We start from the raw sequence: 17,500 nt of genomic DNA, 5'->3' as shown, positions 1-17,500 counted from the left end.
GAGAGAGAGAGAGAGATAGAGAGAGAGAGAGAGAGAGAGAGAGAGAGAGAGAGAGAGAGAGAGAGAGAGAGAGAGAGAGAGAGAGAGAGAGAGAGAGATTAAATTAAGTGTACGCACAATGTATCTATCCCATCGTGGAGGTTCCTTGTTTCCTAATCTATATCTGGATAATTTCGATAACTTATATTAGGCCATATTTCTCTCATGCTGTTTGCGGTTGGTATCTGTCAGTATAGTAAGTTGTGCAGGTTTTATATGGGGGGGCGCCTTCACCTGCCTATTTGGGTTTTCTTTGCCATTTACCTAGGCTCTAGGCGACTCGAACCCGGGACTCCCACGCGGGTGAGGCTGGAGCTCATATCGGTCTTTCGGGTATGCTTTTGCTTATCGGGGAATTGTATAATACCTTTGCCAATGTCTTTTTTATATTAGTTTATTCCGTGGATTCATTTGTCTTCTTCAAATTTCCACAAAAAAAGCTAAATTTCTACCTTGCAAAGAATTTGCATTTTTGATCAGAGGTGAATACAATTGAAGAAAAGACACTGCTGCATATAGTGTGGCTCCGTGGCAGGCCAGGTGTGTGGCTCCGTGGCAGGCCAGGTGTGTGGCTCCGTGGCAGGCCAGGTGTGTGGCTCCGTGGCAGGCCAGGTGTGTGGCTCCGTGGCAGGCCAGGTGTGTGGCTCCGTGGCAGGCCAGGTGTGTGGCTCCGTGGCAGGCCAGGTGTGTGGCTCCGTGGCAGGCCAGGTGTGTGGCTCCGTGGCAGGCCAGGTGTGTGGCTCCGTGGCAGGCCAGGTGTGGATCCATGTCAGGCCAGGTGTGGCTCCATGTCAGGCTAGGTGTGGCTCCGTGGCAGGCCAGGTGTGTGGTTCCGTGGCAGGCCAGGTGTGTGGCTCTGTGGCAGGCCAGGTGTGTGGCTCTGTGGCAGGCCAGGTGTGGCTCCGTGGCAGGCCAGGTGTGGCTCCGTGGCAGGCCAGGTGTGGCTCCATGTCAGGCTAGGTGTGGCTCCGTGGCAGGCCAGGTGTGTGGCTCCGTGGCAGGCCAGGTGTGGCTCCGTGGCAGGCCAGGTGTGGCTCCGTGGCAGGCCAGGTGTGGCTCCGTGGCAGGCCAGGTGTGTGGCTCCGTGGCAGGCCAGGCGTGACTCCGTGTCAGGCCAGGTGTGTGGCTCCGTGGCAGGCCAGGTGTGGTAAGAGTCACCTGATGATGAAGATAAAGCCACCCAAAAGGTGATTACTTGCACGGGCATGATTAACCCGTACAAGAGTCACCTACAAGCATCAGGTGGATATAAAGCGAAGCTTAAGCTTAAACTAGGAACAGGTAACGACCTGTCTTCGTTGGCATCTCAGAATTTTTTTAGAAGCGAGGTGGTTTTCTGTAATAGACCCACGAGAAGGAATCGAGTTAATGGAGGTCCAGAGGCGTTAACAAAAAAAATATATTGATAGTCGATATAATGACTCAAGACGCAGGAAATAGCTTGCCCGTCCGGCTTCAAAGATTTTCTCGTGTCCAGATGCTAGTCTTTACAACATAAAGTGCCGCAGCTTAGAACCTTTTCTCTCCCGGACAGATCGAATGGGACGTGCCACAACACCTGGTGATGGTCAAGAGGCTGCCGAACGTTCTCTCAGCCTCCGACAACGCCACCGTCACCTCCACCATCACCCTCGTCTACAACGTAACCCAGGAGACCCTGGTCGCTGCCTCGTCACCTCCCACAGCGTATATGAGGCGGCCGTCCGTCGTCCCACGCCGGCCGCTCTCCTGCCTAGCTCAGAACGATAGATTCCTCAGCGTGGAGGAAACAGACATTAGTAAGTTAGAACCCTCATCACGGCCCTTGGGGATTTGTTCAAGTGCTTACGTTTCTGCATGATACTAAGGTCAAGCATTCGAAACCCTTCTCTGTAATGGTTTCATGCAAACAGTCACTTGGTTTCAAGACAAATTTGACATTTTATTGATTTAGAAATGCATTAAAATACGTATATTTTGGTCATAATTTTCATGTAGCATTATACAATCATAACTAACTTGGCTTTGGTGGGTGTGTGGGTTATCAGGAATAGAATCAGACGTACAGGCCAAGCCAAGGATCTGCTGGACGGAATTTAAGCGAGATTCCACTAGAGAAAGGTTCTACTTCAAGGCGCAGGCGGCGCCAAACTTCACCCTGGGCTGGTGGTTCAGCCCGTGTCCGAGCTTCAGCGGCGGTGACTTCGACGGGAAGCAGCTCAGTTACTACGTTGATACCATGGCTCAGAGGTCCTCGTACATAGAAGGTGAGGGAGACGGAACACTCATTTTCCTTACACTCGTTCATAACAAGGGGTTGGGGGGAGGGGGAAGGGGAATCCACTTAATGAGCATGAGAGGAAAATTTGTAAAGGGAAAAAAAAAGAGAGCAAAATAATTTGTCTTGACAAAATATGGCGAGGTCTTTTGTAAGTGGTGTCACCGGCGCACCCGAGGCCTGGGACAGTAGACCCGAGGCTTGGGACAGCAGCGAGGGGACAGAAGAAGACAGGGTTTTCGGGTTGACATGTCTCTCTCTGACACTAATGATGTTCCTCCTACTATGTAGTTTAATTTTATTTTTACACTTTTTGTCCCTCCAGGATAATCATATTGTACTTGATTTCCAATCTTCAGGGTGCTTAATCTTCTAGTTTAAGGGCACATAATGTCCTAACTTTAGAGGCAATTAATGTCCAATTTATCAAGGTGATTAATCTCCTATTTTCAATATATTTAATCTATTTTTCTCAATCTGTCAACTAAGTTCGGTTCTTATCTCCCTCTCAACAAACCTTCCTCAAAGCTTACCTACTATGCTTAGGTTAAAGATTTTTTAGGCAAGCGTCTCTTCTGAGTACATTAACGTTGCCTGGGCCTCCCATTCTTTTGTCTAAGTTATAGCTGTCTTAACCTGCTTCCGTTTCTACAGTAAGACTGTTTCATCTTAACCTTTTGATGCAGTTTGCATTCATGTTCCTTTTGACTTCAACTTCCCTCACGGCTTCAAGACGCTGTCTCTCAAGCTTGTGACGTCCTTTCTGCAGGGTACCTGATCTTCCCGGACACCACCGGAGGAGCCAAACGAGGGGACTACGAACTCAAAGTTACCAACCAGTTCGGCGCAGCCAGCCAGTCCGTGCATTTCTCCCGGCGCCGACTCAACACCCAACCCTGCAACACCTCCATCGGGTTCGAAATCTTCCCCGATGAGCGGTGGTTCCCTCAGACACCAGCGGCCTCCTCTCCGTCCCTTCTACCCCTCACGCCTTGCCTCCTACCCTCCACGACCACTGCACCAACTTCGACGACTACCACCACGACTGCTGCCAGCACCGCAACCTCTGCCATCACCGTCGCACTGTCCGGGTCTTCCATCGCGACAGCGAATATTACCTTATCGCCTCCTGAACTGACTGTCGAGTCTTCGACTTCAGCTCTGCCTCCCTCAACTAAACTTTTTCCTCTGTCGATAACGGTGAGTCCGTACCCTATTCTTGTTCTATTTTCGTTCTTGTTATACTATTCTGAAATGTAGGAGTGTGAGGAGCTATCTATGTTACATATATAAATTAGATTTATGATCTATAAGCTGCAAATTTTTTTTGATGTTCAAGGAACCATAATGAATACTCGATAAATTTTGGGGCCCTACTCAACAAGATAGCAATGATCGTTGGCTGTATTGTGACCAAACCATGACCCCATATTGACCAAGCCATAACCCCATATTGACCAAGCCATGATCGTATTTTGACCAAGCCATGACCGCATTTTTTGACCAAGCCATGACCGCATTTTTTGACCAAGCCATGACCGCATTTTTTGACCAAGCCGTGACCGCATTTTTGACCAAGCCATGACCATATATTGACCAAGTCATGACCGTATTTTTTGACCAAGCCATGACCGCATTTTTTGACCAAGCCATGACCGCATTTTTTGACCAAGTCATGACCGTATTTTTTGACCAAGCCATGACCGTATTTTTTGACCAAGCCATGACCGCATTTTTTGACCAAGTCTTGACCAAGTCCTTCACCTTACCTCTTGCAGCTGACGATCGGGGCGTGTGTGGTGGTCATCGTCATCGGAGCGATTCTCCTGCTGCTTCGTAACCTGCGACGTGGACACACTCGCCCCCACCCGGACGCTGACCCGTGCCCCGACTCCCCCTTCCAGATCACCTTCATGTAAGTGTCTCGTCCGGGGTCACAGGTTTTAACCGAGGTCACAGGTCTTAACCGAGGTCACAGGTCTTAACCGAGGTCACAGGTCTAAACCGAGGTCACAGGTCTTAACCGAGGTCACAGGTCTAAACCGAGGTCACAGGTCTTAACCGAGGTCACAGGTCTTAACCGAGGGCACAGGTCTTAACCGAGGTCACAGGTCTTAACCGAGGTTACAGGTCTTAACCGAAGTCACAGGTCTTGACCCGAGGTCACAGGTCTTAACAGAGGTCACAGGTCTTACCCGAGGTCACAGGTCTTAACTGAGGTCGCAAGCGCGTTAACCGAGGTGCTCAATTAAACACGTTAACCGAGATTACTACAAGTGCATTAAGAGACATCACTATAGCGTGTTAAGTAGCATTCATTACGAGGTCATTAACCCCGTATACTCGCTCGTAAACTGAGAGTACGAGAGCGTTATGTGAGGTTTACACTTCGTCACAAACCTTACCACTATCAACTGCCTCAACTATGCTGGAATTAAGTGATGAGCTAATTTGTTAAACATGAACGGCCGTTAGTAAAACCATGTTGTGAATCAATTATTAATCTGAGTTTTTCAAGATGAAGACGAATGGCATTTGCAATTATCGATTCAAGCAACTTTACCACAATAGATGTTAAGCTAATTGGCCAATAGTTTGACGCAAGTGATCTATCTCCTTTCTTGAAAATTGGTACCACATTAGACATACATATATATATATATATATATATATATATATATATATATATATATATATATATATATATATATATATATATATATATATATATATATGTTTCATTGAATATGACCGGTCATATTCAATGAAACATGTTTGAAAGAAAACCTGCTCCAGTATACACCAATATATATATATATATATATATATATATATATATATATATATATATATATATATATATATATATATATATATATATATATATAAATGGGAGTTGGTGGATATAAATAGAGCCAAATATAAATTTGGTGAATATATGGGCAAAAACGCCTTCTGCAGTTACCTTAATTCTTATATTCTTATTAACTAAAATTACATTTGTTATATATATATATAAATGTGTATATCAATATTTCGGAAGCTTTCACTTCGGATTAAGACCGGTAGCTAGAGACCAACCAATTCGCAGAGTGGAGTCGGATGGTAGAGAGAGAGAGAGAGAGAGAGAGAGAGAGAGAGAGAGAGAGAGAGAGAGAGAGAGAGTGAATGAGTTAATTATTCCTGTATTTACACGTAGGAAGAGCATAAAAATAAAGATAACGGTAGAATGCCTATTGGCTCATGCAAGGTAACTCCAATTTATACTCGAACTTGTATTTACACACAGCGGACCTCATCAAAGACGAGTGCTTTTGCTGTGAGAGGAGTTTTAGGTCTTTTGTGGAGAGGGAGAGAGAGAGAGAGAGTGAGTCTGCGAGAAAGAGTCTGCCCGAAACGCTGCGCGTACTAGTGGCTTTACAAGATTGTAAATACTATGCTATGTATTCTCACAAACCCAATGTACTTTCTTGCATATAAAAAATAAATAAATCAATAAATAAATAAATAAGAGAGAGAGAGAAAACAAAGAGGGGGGAGGGGAAGAGCTGGAGAAACGAGTTTCCTTGTGTGGTGCAGGATTTGTAAGATAGTGTGGATGGGTGATGTGTAGAGGAGAGTCAAAGGGACTCTACTGGAAAAGAGAGGAGCAGTCCTTCTTGGTGAGCAACTGAGAGTCTGTTGTTGTTGCTGTTTGCTCTGGGGTCAAATTCACGAAAGCACTTACGCAAGCACTTACGAACGTGTACATCTTTCCTCAATCTTTGACGGCTCTGATAACATTTATTAAACAGTTTACAAGCATGAAAACTTCCCATTCAACTGTTGTTATTGTTATAAACAACCTCCTGGTGCTTCGGAGCTCATTAACTGTTTAATAATTGTAAACAAAGCCTCCAAAGATTGACAAAAGATGTACAGGTTCGTAAGTGTTTGCACAAGTGTTTTCGTGAATCTGGCCCCTGGTGTTCTAGCTAAGCTGAAGTGGGCTCTGACTTCTGTTTATTCTGAAGTGGGTTCTGATGTTCTAGTTAGGCAGAAATGGATTCTGTGTTCTAGCTAGATTGAAATGGGCTATGGTGTTCTAATTAGGCTGAAATGGGCACTGTGTTGAAGCTAGGCTGAAGTGGGTGCTTGTGTTCTGACTAGCCTGAAGTGGGCTTCGTTCTCTAGAGTGGGCTCCAGTGTTCTAACTAAGCTGAAGTAGGCTCTTTGTTCTAGCTAAGCTGAAGTTCGCTCGGTGTTCTAGCTAAGATGAACACAAAGTCCACTTCATTCAGAATTTGAGAATTTAATGAAAATTGATTAGAGGTATTTAAAAATAATATTGAATCAAAATCTTTATATTTTGTTCAGTTTTGCTGTTATTGTTATAATCAGTCAGACTGCAGAAGAGATACCAATAAGAATTTAAATAAGATATTAGTTTTTTATAATAAAATATCTATGTTTCATAAAAATACTCTCAGAGGTTGGTGAAACAGAGACCAAGAGCTGAAGCTCGATCATGCACACACAAATAGATAAATATATATATATATATATATATATATATATATATATATATATATATATATATATATATATATATATATATATATAGGTGAGCATATCAGACGAACATTGGCTAATAGGAGGAAGAGAAGGAGAGGCTACATAGGCGAATTTAAGGAATAGGACAAACAGAGGAAGCAGTTAAAATTGACTAGATGTTTATGGTTTTCATGAGTGAATAAGTGCCTGAAACCTATGCTTCCTATATATCAAATCCTTCCCATATATATCATCCCATATACCACATCCTTTCCATATATCTTATCCTTCCCCCTTCCATATCCTTACCCATGTCATAGCTACTAACCCTTGTAAATAAATATTAGAAGCCCTTTAGATGCTAAACTAATAAACTTTTTCACTGCTAAACCTTTACTGTTCCATTTCCTGTAGTCTATCTTTCCCTTAATTAAAACTCAGCCTTTTCTCCCTAATTTATATATTTCCTTTCACACAATTGTAATTTTTCCCTAGATTCAAAATTTAGGAAAATGATGGCCAGTAATAACTCTCACAAAGGTCAATGATTCTTAACTTTCACATCTGTTGTATTATTAACATTCTATTTGTTTTATTTGAGACTTTAATGAAGTCTATGTGAATGTATTCGTTCCCCCCCTACAATTACACTCAGAATATCCTTATATCCTGAAGATCAGGGTTATATCCTGACACCATTAGTGCCTCGTCCACTAATCCTGACTCCACATCCTGACACCATCCTTGACCTAATATTAATACCACTAGATAACCCGTCCTCATGCAAAATGCATCAATACATCATATTTATACCTTATGGTAATTTTCAAGAGAAAGCACAGAGCCAGTTTGACTCTATAGCTATTTAGAAAGGATACGAGGGTAGACTGAGCTGAAATATGAGGACGGAATGGTTCCCCTTCCCTCCCCCAACTATTCCCTCATTTCGTCCTCATGGTTCAAGTGTTGTTACAGTGCTTAGTGTATAGTGATGCGTGCTGGCTTAGAATCCATTTCGCAGGGGATAGTGAAGGGTCCAATGGTGTTGATTCGGTGTTAGCGAATATAGTGAAGCTATATGTCATATCATGAGGATGGGTTTGTTATTCGCAATTCATTCAACAATCCTTCAATACTGTCCTGTAAAACTCTCCTTTCCCTCTCCCCCAAACACACACACACACACACACACACACACACACACACACACACACACTACTCATATCTAACTAGCCACACACACACACATTTCTTTACCCTCGTACTATCCACACGCTACACACACCCCCTCTATCTTTGACCCAGGCTTCGTCCTGTGGGAGGAAGAGGACGCTGTAGCCAACCCAGCATCCTCGACCAAGCCACACCATACCCTTCACTATCCCCTCGCCACACCCACTCCTCCTATCCTTGACCCTGGCCCGGCCCTGTGGATAGAGGAGGTTGTAATAGAAGCAGTGGGTGCCTGTGCAGAGACGAGGACTGCCAGAAGAAGAGTGACGGACTCCAGCTACAGGAGCTGATGCCGCTTAGCGCTGACCGCCTCGTCGACAATCCTGAGTACATGGGAAATGGCAAGATTTCTCCGTCCAAACCGCAGGTAAGAGGAACGGTATCTAAGGGGGCCCAGAAGGGTAGAGGAGAGAGCAGTTAAAGGGGCCCAGAGAGGTAGAGGAGAGAGCAGTTAAGGGACCCCATAGAGGTAGAAGAGAAGGTAGTTAAAGGGAGTGAACCTGTGAATTTAATTGAAGGAAAAAAGTTAATGAAAGTTATTTAAAAAATCTAATTGTATATTGCTTTATTATTATTATTAGTAGTAGTAGTAGTAGTAGTAGTAGTAGTAGTAATAGTATATTATTATTATTTTTATTATTTTTATTATTAGTATTATTATTATACCAAAAGTATCAGGGCAATTATGCAGCTACCCAAGACTATATAAAGGGTTACATAGTTTATATATATATATTCTATGTAACATTGACAATTTAGTATGTGACTAAAAATGCCCATCTCAAAATGCAATTAATCATAAGTGAGCATGTGACCCATTGACAGCACAGGCAAGCGTTCTGGATATTATGAGCATGTGGACATTATGAGCATGTGGACATTATGAGTATGTGGACATTATGAGTATGTAGACATTATGAGTATGTGGACATTATGAGTATGTAGACATTATGAGTATGTGGACATTATGAGTATGTAGACATTATGAGTATGTGGACATTATGAGTATGTAGACATTATGAGTATGTGGACATTACGAGTATGTGGACATTATGAGCATCTGGACATTATGAGCATCTGGGCATTATGAGCATGTGGATATTATGAGCATGTGGACATTATGAGCATCTGGACATTATGAGTATGTGGACATTATGAGCATGTGGACATTATGAGCATGGCCAAGTACATCATACCTTATTTTTTTACTAACACATTTAGGTACAACTGCCTTTGTGAAGCTTCCCCTAGACTCATAGAGTTTTTTTTTTTTTATTAACATATTAGGTACATCTGCATTAGTGCAGCTACCCTAGACTATATGAAGTGGAGTACAGTGTGTCAAAAAGAAGCTAACTAGGTGATGCTAAAAAATCCCCATCACACAGGATGGTTAGTCATACAGAGGCATGTGATAAGCGGTCTGCACTGGCAGACTCCGGATGCATTTTGAGAATATCAACACCACAAGATTGAATAAGGTAGCAGTGGTAATACAAGTCCCCATCTCGCAGGATGGTTAGTCATACAGAGCCATGTGTTTAATAGCCTGCACTGGCAAATTTTGGGTATACTGTGAGGATATCTTCAAGAATACGAGAATGAATAAAGTAATTGCAAAGCTCCAGGTACCTCATGCCAACTGGTCTGAAAGGTCAAATAACTGGGCATTCAGTGATGTAGTGCGGGAGATCATGCCGTAGTTCCTGCTCGCAGAGTTTGCAACTGGAGTGCTCAGGATTGGGAGACCCGTCACCTGCAGCCACCTGCCACAGGTAACGGTAACCCAACCTGATCCTTGCAACCACTGTGTCGCACAGTCTAGTGGACGTTTTGTGCTGTCCATAGATGTAGGTTTCAGATCTGAACAAATCATAGCTTTTTATACTAGTACTTTCAGGTCGTTGGGAGTCAGTAAGTTCTTTCCTATCAGATCTGAATGTTTGGATTAATACAGTTTTGACAGCAGAGATGGGGATTCCTAGATCTAATTCAACTTCAAACTTGTTACACGCTAATTTGGCTCTGGTCTGAACATGACATAAACTCTACGGTCGTCAATACCCACATTTCACTAACACTGAACCAGATGCATTCATTTCGCTGATCTTCATCAGTTCTGCCAATAAGTAATTACATTATTTCACAGATGATATATATGCCAAAGCTTCTATGGCCTTGAATGTTGTTTTGTTAATTTCTTAGTAAGGCTTAGAAGGATATGGATCAGTTAACATTTGATATTGTTAGACTAATGTTATGAATAGTTATGCTAGACTATTGTTAAGTATGAAGAGGGAAACAAGCCACACTGTTATGAGACATTTTTATGTGAGTTGTTTATTAATTAAACTAACATGCGAATGATTGCAGCTAATGAGAAATATTCTCTTTCTCTGCTTTATATAGTTAATTAATTTATAAATAATTTCTTCCTTTCTGTCCTTACTCTTCATTCTATCTTTTTCTTCTCTTCCTGTTTATGTTTCACCTATTCTTTTAATATTTTTTGTTATGCTCATAATTCTTGTCTTTATTCTTCAATTTTCTTCTATTGCTTTGATGATTTTCTCCCATAATCATTTGTCCCATCTACAATTGTTCTTGCTCTCTCTCTCTCTCTCTCTCTCTCTCTCTCTCTCTCTCTCTCTCTCTCTCTCTCTCTCTCTCTCTATCTCTCTCTCTCTCTCTCTCTCTCTCTCTCTCTCTCTCTCTCTCTCTCTCTCTCCCTTTCTCTCTGTCTCTCTCTCTCTCTCTCTCTCTCTCTCTCTCTCTCTCTCTCTCTCTCTCTCTCTCTCTCTCTCTCTCTCTCTCTCTCTCTCCCTTTCTCTCTCTCTCTCTCTCTGTCTCTCTCTCTCTCTCTCTCTCTCTCTCTCTCTCTCTCTCTCTCTCTCTCTCTCTCTCTCTCTCTCTCTCTCTCTCTCTCTCTCTCTCTCTCTCTCCCTCTCTCTCTCTCTCTCTCTCTCTCTCTCTCTCTCTCTCTCTCTCTCTCTCTCTCTCTCTCTCTCTCTCCCTCCCCCAGGCTAGAGTCATCCCCCGCGACCATGTCAAGTTCGTGTCAGAGCTGGGGGAAGGGGCGTTCGGCCGCGTGTATCTGGGCATTATGGAGGAAGGTTGGGGCAGAGCTACCCAGGTGGCTGTGAGTATTGTGTTCCTCTCTTGTTCCCCTGTGGCCTTGTTCCTCTCTTGTTCCCCTGTGGCCTTGTTCCTCTCTTGTTTCCTTGTGAGCATGTACCTTTCTTATTTCATTGTTGCTTTGTTTCCCATTTGTTTCCTTGTCGTTCCTTCCTGTTTCCTTGTGATCTTGCTTACTGTTCTTTCTTCCTCGAAGCATTATAGACATTTTCTTTTTTTTTAGGCTGTTATGTAAACTTGTTGTTCCTCATAAAGAATATTATAATACAAAATTATATACGTAGAATTTTGTAGATAAACAGTGTGTTCATCAGAGAGCGTCTGTGTGTACACCACAGGAATATGTGTGTACGAACCAAGAAATCCACTTCTAAGACTATATACACACTTGTACGAATCAACACCACTACCCTTCCTCTTCTCCCCTTTTCCCAAACACCTGTATGGACCAACACCATCCCCCTTATGTCCTCCCTTACTCACCTGTAATAACCAACACCACCCCTTTCTGTAAACACACGTATACGAATCAACACCACACCTCTCTGTAAACACACGTGTACGAATCAACACCACACCTTTCTGTAAACACACGTGTACGAATCAACACCACCCCTTTCTGTAAACACACCTGTACGAATCAACGCCACCCCTTTCTGTAAACACACCTGTACGAATCAACGCCACTCCTTTCTGTAAACACACGTGTACGAATCAACGCCACACCTTTCTGTAAACACACATGTACGAATCAACGCCACCCCTTTCTGTAAACACACCTGTACGAATCAACGCCACACCTTTCTGTAAACACACTTGTACGAATCAACACCACCCCTTCCTGTAAAACACACCTGTACGAACCAACGCCACCCCTTTCTGTAAACACACGTGTACGAATCAGCACCACACCTTTCTGTAAACATACCTGTACGAACCAACGCCACCCCTTTCTGTAAACACACGTGTACGAATCAGCACCACACCTTTCTGTAAACACACCTGTACGAATCAACACCACACCTTTCTGTAAAACACACATGTACGAATCAACGCCACCCCTTTCTGTAAAACACACATGTACGAATCAACACCACACCTTTCTGTAAACACACCTGTAGGAACCTCTTACCTCCTCTCCCGCCGTAGGTGAAGACGCTGAAGAGCGTGGGAGCTGAGGCCCGGCTGGAGCTGGAACGCGAAGTGGAGATGCTCAATAACCTCAAACACAAGAACATCGTCAGCTTCTTCGGCGTGTGCGCCAACTCCGACCCGCTGCTCATGGTGTTCGAGTACATGGAACATGGCGACCTTAATAACTACCTCAGGTAAGCGACCCGTTCTCGCACTTTCTTTAAGTCAATATTGACTTATTTAATAAGTGCATATGTGACATACTAATTTATTGTGAATATTTTAGTTTACCTTGAAAAGCTTCATAGAAAACACCGACCTTACATCTTATTGCTTCGTAATTACAATTATTACTTATTCTATACCTATAATAGGTTAAGTAATAATTGTAATTACGAAGCAATAAGATGCTTATCTTAACATACTAAGAAGGTTAGGTAAGGTCGGTGTTTTCTATGAAGCTTTTCAAGGTAAACTAAAATATTCACAATAAATTAGTATGTCACATATGCACGTATTTAATAAGTCAATATTGATTATAAGAAAGTGCAAGAACGGGTTGAGGTAAGCGGGTGTATCGAACGGTAATGAGTCGTTAGCGGGTGGCTGATGAGTGGTTAGTGGGTGGTTAATTAGTATAGCTAGTGGGTGGTTGATTGGCAGTTAGGGTCAGGGTAATAGATATTGGTTCTTCGTTATTATCTTGTCCATAACTAGACAATTTAATACCGATTGGTTCATATTAGTTTGGTATGGTTGTTATTAAGGTGGTGGATGGTTCTGAAGTGTCAGTCATATGCTCCTGGAGTGATGGATGGGGCTTAAAGGGATAGATGGGGAATGGATTCATTGTTTGGGTGGATGGTTAGAGGGTGGCGAGTCGATGATTTGCTTCAAATCAACAGTAGTTAATAGCTAAATGAAGTTTCTTAAGAATTTAGCAATTATAAAGTATTCTTATTCATTATTTTTTTTTTTGTATTTTATATCTCATTCATTCTTGCTCTTTGTCTCGCTCTTCCTCTTCCTTCTGTTCTTAATTATTTCTCTCTCTTTCATGCTTCCTCTCACTCTTCTGTTTTTCATTCATTTAAGTCCATTCTAATCTTCTTATCCTTATCCTCACTTGTGACCTGTTACCACCTCACTCACTTCACCACACATTGTGTGGTTGCAACGCTGCTGCAGCTTAGTAGTTGTACGGTTGTTGCAATGTTGTGGTTGTAATATCGCTTTTGCATTGGGTTTGCAACGCTGCAGCATTGTTGTGGTTGTAACAGTGCCACAACACCGAGGTAGCAATGGGGTTACAACATTGTATTTGTCACGTTGCTACAAAATTGAGGTTGACACGTTGCAACAAAAACTGAAATTGCAACATTGCAACAATGCCGTGTTAGCCATGCTGGAACAACGATGTGGTTATCACGTTGCTACAACAATATGGATGTTACATTGATGCAAAGTTGTGGTTGCAAAGTTGCAACAACGTTGCGGTTGTAACCATGATGTTACGTTGTGTGTTGGACTAGAGCACATAAGACAAAATTTCCAGTGATGTTAGCAAGCGGCAGCTGGCCAGTAACACGTCACTACTCCTGATCTCCGTAACAGACAATCATTGTTTTCATTTCAAGAGCTTTCCCTCCAGGTTGCTTTCAGTATTATGCCTGCTGCCCTCAAAACCCCCCAAAGAGCCAGAAATTCTTATTCCTTCGATAAATTGGTTTGCAGATGGGCTTACCTTCCCTAATTTTCTTCTTATTAATGAATAAAACCGAAAATAATTATTTTGGAATTTAATGCTATTTTTTTTCTTTTAATTTAAATAAATGTATTTTAGTTAAATTATGAAAAGATCAATAATATTTAATGGCTTTACTTGATATTAATTTAAGTTTTTTCAGATGCTTAATCAATCATAAAGTTGAATAAAATTGTATATATTAATTAACGTAAAGCAGTGTCTGAATTGAAGGAGCAAATAAGATAAGCAATCTGTAAATCCCCCCCTCTCTCTCTCTCTCTCTCTCTCTCTCTCTCTCTCTCTCTCTCTCTCTCTCTCTCTCTCTCTCTCTCTCTCTCTCTCTCTCTCTCTCTCTCTCTCATTCCCGTCCCAGTGTGTCCATTTTTATGTATTTGTTTTAACTTCTTAATAATTTCTATGCGTTCAAAATCCATTTATTATTTCTTAAATTATTTTAGGACTTCTCCACATGCTTGCTGCGTCTGTGGCTGAGAACCGATATTAATAACTCGTCTCTGGGGAAATTATCTTCAATGAATTCATTGTGTCTTTTGCTTATTTTTAATCTCGTTTTCTCAAAAAGGAAAAATATATTTTAAATACAAGTATTTCACGGTGGAATTTAATTTTATATTCATATATTAAATTTCACGGTGGAATTTAATTTTATATTCCTATATTTTGCTTTGGAATTTAAATTTAAATACTAATGTTTCGTGCCAGTATTTTATTTTATATTAATGTTTAAATAGTTTTAAACAGTCATGAGGAATGTTAAAGAGAAAAAAAACTGTTGTCAAGGTCACCTATTTCCAAATTTATAGGAAAATATGTTTCGAGCGCCATGAATTTGTATGAAAATTATCGCTCTAGAGCTTGAACTGCTCTGCTGATTTGAATTATAATTTAATCATTGTTTTACCGAAAAATTTTAAGCTATCACATGAACAAATCAATCATTTGATATATCACGTTATTGCGATTTATGTGTGTGCATTTTAAGCTATTGTTTTGATTTTAGCACATATCAGGAGAAAGAAAAAAGATTGTTTTTTGTTAAGCCAATTAGCGGTATTTTGCTTAATGAGCTTCTAGATTGTCACCAGCAATTACGAGTGCAATTTTTGTCCCATTTTACTGACTCTCTAGTGATGATTACCTGATATAGTTTCCACTGAGATTTTTACTGAAAACGTGTTTAATTACCTGGAGTTAAAACTTATGTGTGTTGACCAGACCACACACTAGAAGGTGAAGGGACGACGACGACGTTTTGGTCCGTCCTGGACCATTCTCAAGTCGGTTGCGAGAATGGTCCAGGACAGACCGAAACGCCGTCATCCCTTCACCTTCTAGTGTGTGGTCTGGTCAACATACTTCAGCCACGTTATTGTGACTCATTGCCTGCAACTTATGTGTGAATTGCATGGAACAAATCATCTGACATTGGTTACCTAGAGCTAATTATCCAAAATAAATGCCTGTAGCCATTTCCAAAGAATGGTTATAGATAATCCCTGGTCTGGTTGCTGTGAGGACTGAGTGTCACCCTTCTGTGCCTCCACCAGGAGCCACAATGAGGACGTGGCGCTGTTGTCAGGGGAGGAGGCAGCTACGGAGCCCCTCTCTGTTATGGACTGTCTACAGATAGCTCTCCAGGTCGCTGCTGGGATGAAGTATTTGGCCTCACAGGTAACATGCTTGTGTAGTTGTGTGTGTGTGTGTGTGTGTGTGTGTGTGTGTGTGTGTATGTGTGTGTGTGTGTGTGTGTGTGTGTGTGTGTGTGTGTGTGTGCGTGTGTGCGTGTGTGCGTGTGTGCGTGTGTGCGTGTGTGTGTGTGTGTGTGTGTGTGTGTGTGTGTGTGTGTGTGTATTTAGTACTTATGTCTGCAGAATCGAGCTGTTAGCTCTTGGACCCCGCTTTTCCAACTATCTTTTGCCTAAAGTATTGACTCCCAATCTATTTTTCCTTTATTATATCTACTACATTTTTCTCTCTCACACACTCATACATCCCCATGATGCAGTCTGTACCAGCTGACTAACTCCTAGGTACCTATTTGCTGCTAGGTGAACAGGTGCATCAGGTAAAAGAAACTGCATTTTGTTTCTGTCTCGACCAGGAATCGAACCCGGGCCCTTAGGACTGCACTTCCAGACCAGTGTATATGTGTGTGTATGTACTCACCTACATGTGCTTGTCTGGCTGAGCATCCATTCTAAAGTCCTGCCTTTTTTACTATCTTTAGATCAATGAAGTGGCCCATTTCCTCTCGCTTTTCTTATCATATTGATATTCAAAGAATGTGTATCTAATTGGCTTCGACAATTACCTTACCTGGTCTATCCCTCTTATTTACGACCTTGAGAGTAAAACATTTATTTTTTGGCATCTCTATGGCTTATCTGCTTTTCTAATTATGTCCTCGTGTGCATTTGTGTGAATATGTGTGCATATGTGTGCAAGTGTGTGTGTGTGTGTGTGTGTGTGTGTGTGTGTGTGTGTGTGTGTGTGTGTGTGTGTGTGTGTGTGTGTGTGTGTGTGTGTGTGTACTCACCTAGTTGTGTTTGCGGGGGTTGAGCTCTGGCTCTTTGGTCCCGCCTCTCAACCGTCAATCAACAGGTGTACAGATTCCTGAGCCTATCGGGCTCTGTCATATCTACACTTGAAACTGTGTATGGAGTGAGCCTCCACCACATCACCCCCTAATGCATTCCATTTGTCAACCACTCTGACACTAAAAAAGTTCTTTCTAATATCTCTGTGGCTCATTTGGGCACTCAGTTTCCACCTGTGTCCCCTTGTGCGTGTTCCCCTTGTGTTAAATAGACTGTCTTTATCTACCCTATCAATCCCCTTCAGAATCTTGAATGTGGTGATCATGTCCCCCCTAACTCTTCTGTCTTCCAGCGAAGTGAGGTTTAATTCCCGTAGTCTCTCCTCGTAGCTCATACCTCTCAGCTCGGGTACTAGTCTGGTGGCAAACCTTTGAACCTTTTCCAGTTTAGTCTTATCCTTGACTAGATATGGACTCCATGCTGGGGCTGCATACTCCAGGATTGGCCTGACATATGTGGTATACAAAGTTCTGAATGATTCTTTACACAAGTTTCTGAATGCCGTTCGTATGTTGGCCAGCCTGGCATATGCCGCTGATGTTATCCGCTTGATATGTGCTGCAGGAGACAGGTCTGGCGTGATATCAACCCCCAAGTCTTTTTCCTTCTCTGACTCCTGAAGAATTTCCTCTCCCAGATGATACCTTGTATCTGGCCTCCTGCTCCCTACACCTATCTTCATTACATTACATTTGGTTGGGTTAAACTCTAACAACCATTTGTTCGACCATTCCTTCAGCTTGTCTAGGTCTTCTTGAAGCCTCAAACAGTCCTCTTCTGTTTTAATCCTTCTCATAATTTTAG

General features: G+C 42.2%; 1 protein-coding gene across 2 annotated transcripts in view; it reads left to right on the top strand.

Annotated features, from left to right (window-relative positions):
* The window catches only part of LOC123765626 (uncharacterized), a 145,422-nt gene that overhangs the window by 115,570 nt on the left and 12,352 nt on the right, over positions 1-17,500 (top strand). Inside the window, exons 7-14 of one of the 2 annotated variants that reach the window (XM_069333882.1) lie at positions 1,574-1,817; positions 2,067-2,285; positions 3,066-3,496; positions 4,075-4,211; positions 8,303-8,429; positions 11,085-11,201; positions 12,347-12,525; positions 15,647-15,770. In XM_069333882.1, coding sequence (XP_069189983.1) covers positions 1,574-1,817; positions 2,067-2,285; positions 3,066-3,496; positions 4,075-4,211; positions 8,303-8,429; positions 11,085-11,201; positions 12,347-12,525; positions 15,647-15,770 — 1,578 coding nt within the window. Of the gene's footprint in view, positions 1-1,573; positions 1,818-2,066; positions 2,286-3,065; positions 3,497-4,074; positions 4,212-8,287; positions 8,430-11,084; positions 11,202-12,346; positions 12,526-15,646; positions 15,771-17,500 lie in introns of both variants that reach the window. The other variant, XM_069333881.1, reaches the window with a different exon arrangement.

This window comes from Procambarus clarkii, chromosome 30 (genome assembly GCF_040958095.1).
Source record: "Procambarus clarkii isolate CNS0578487 chromosome 30, FALCON_Pclarkii_2.0, whole genome shotgun sequence".
NCBI lineage: Eukaryota > Metazoa > Arthropoda > Malacostraca > Decapoda > Cambaridae > Procambarus > Procambarus clarkii.
Note: the sequence above shows the minus strand (reverse complement) of the source record. Positions and strands in the feature narration are given on the sequence as shown.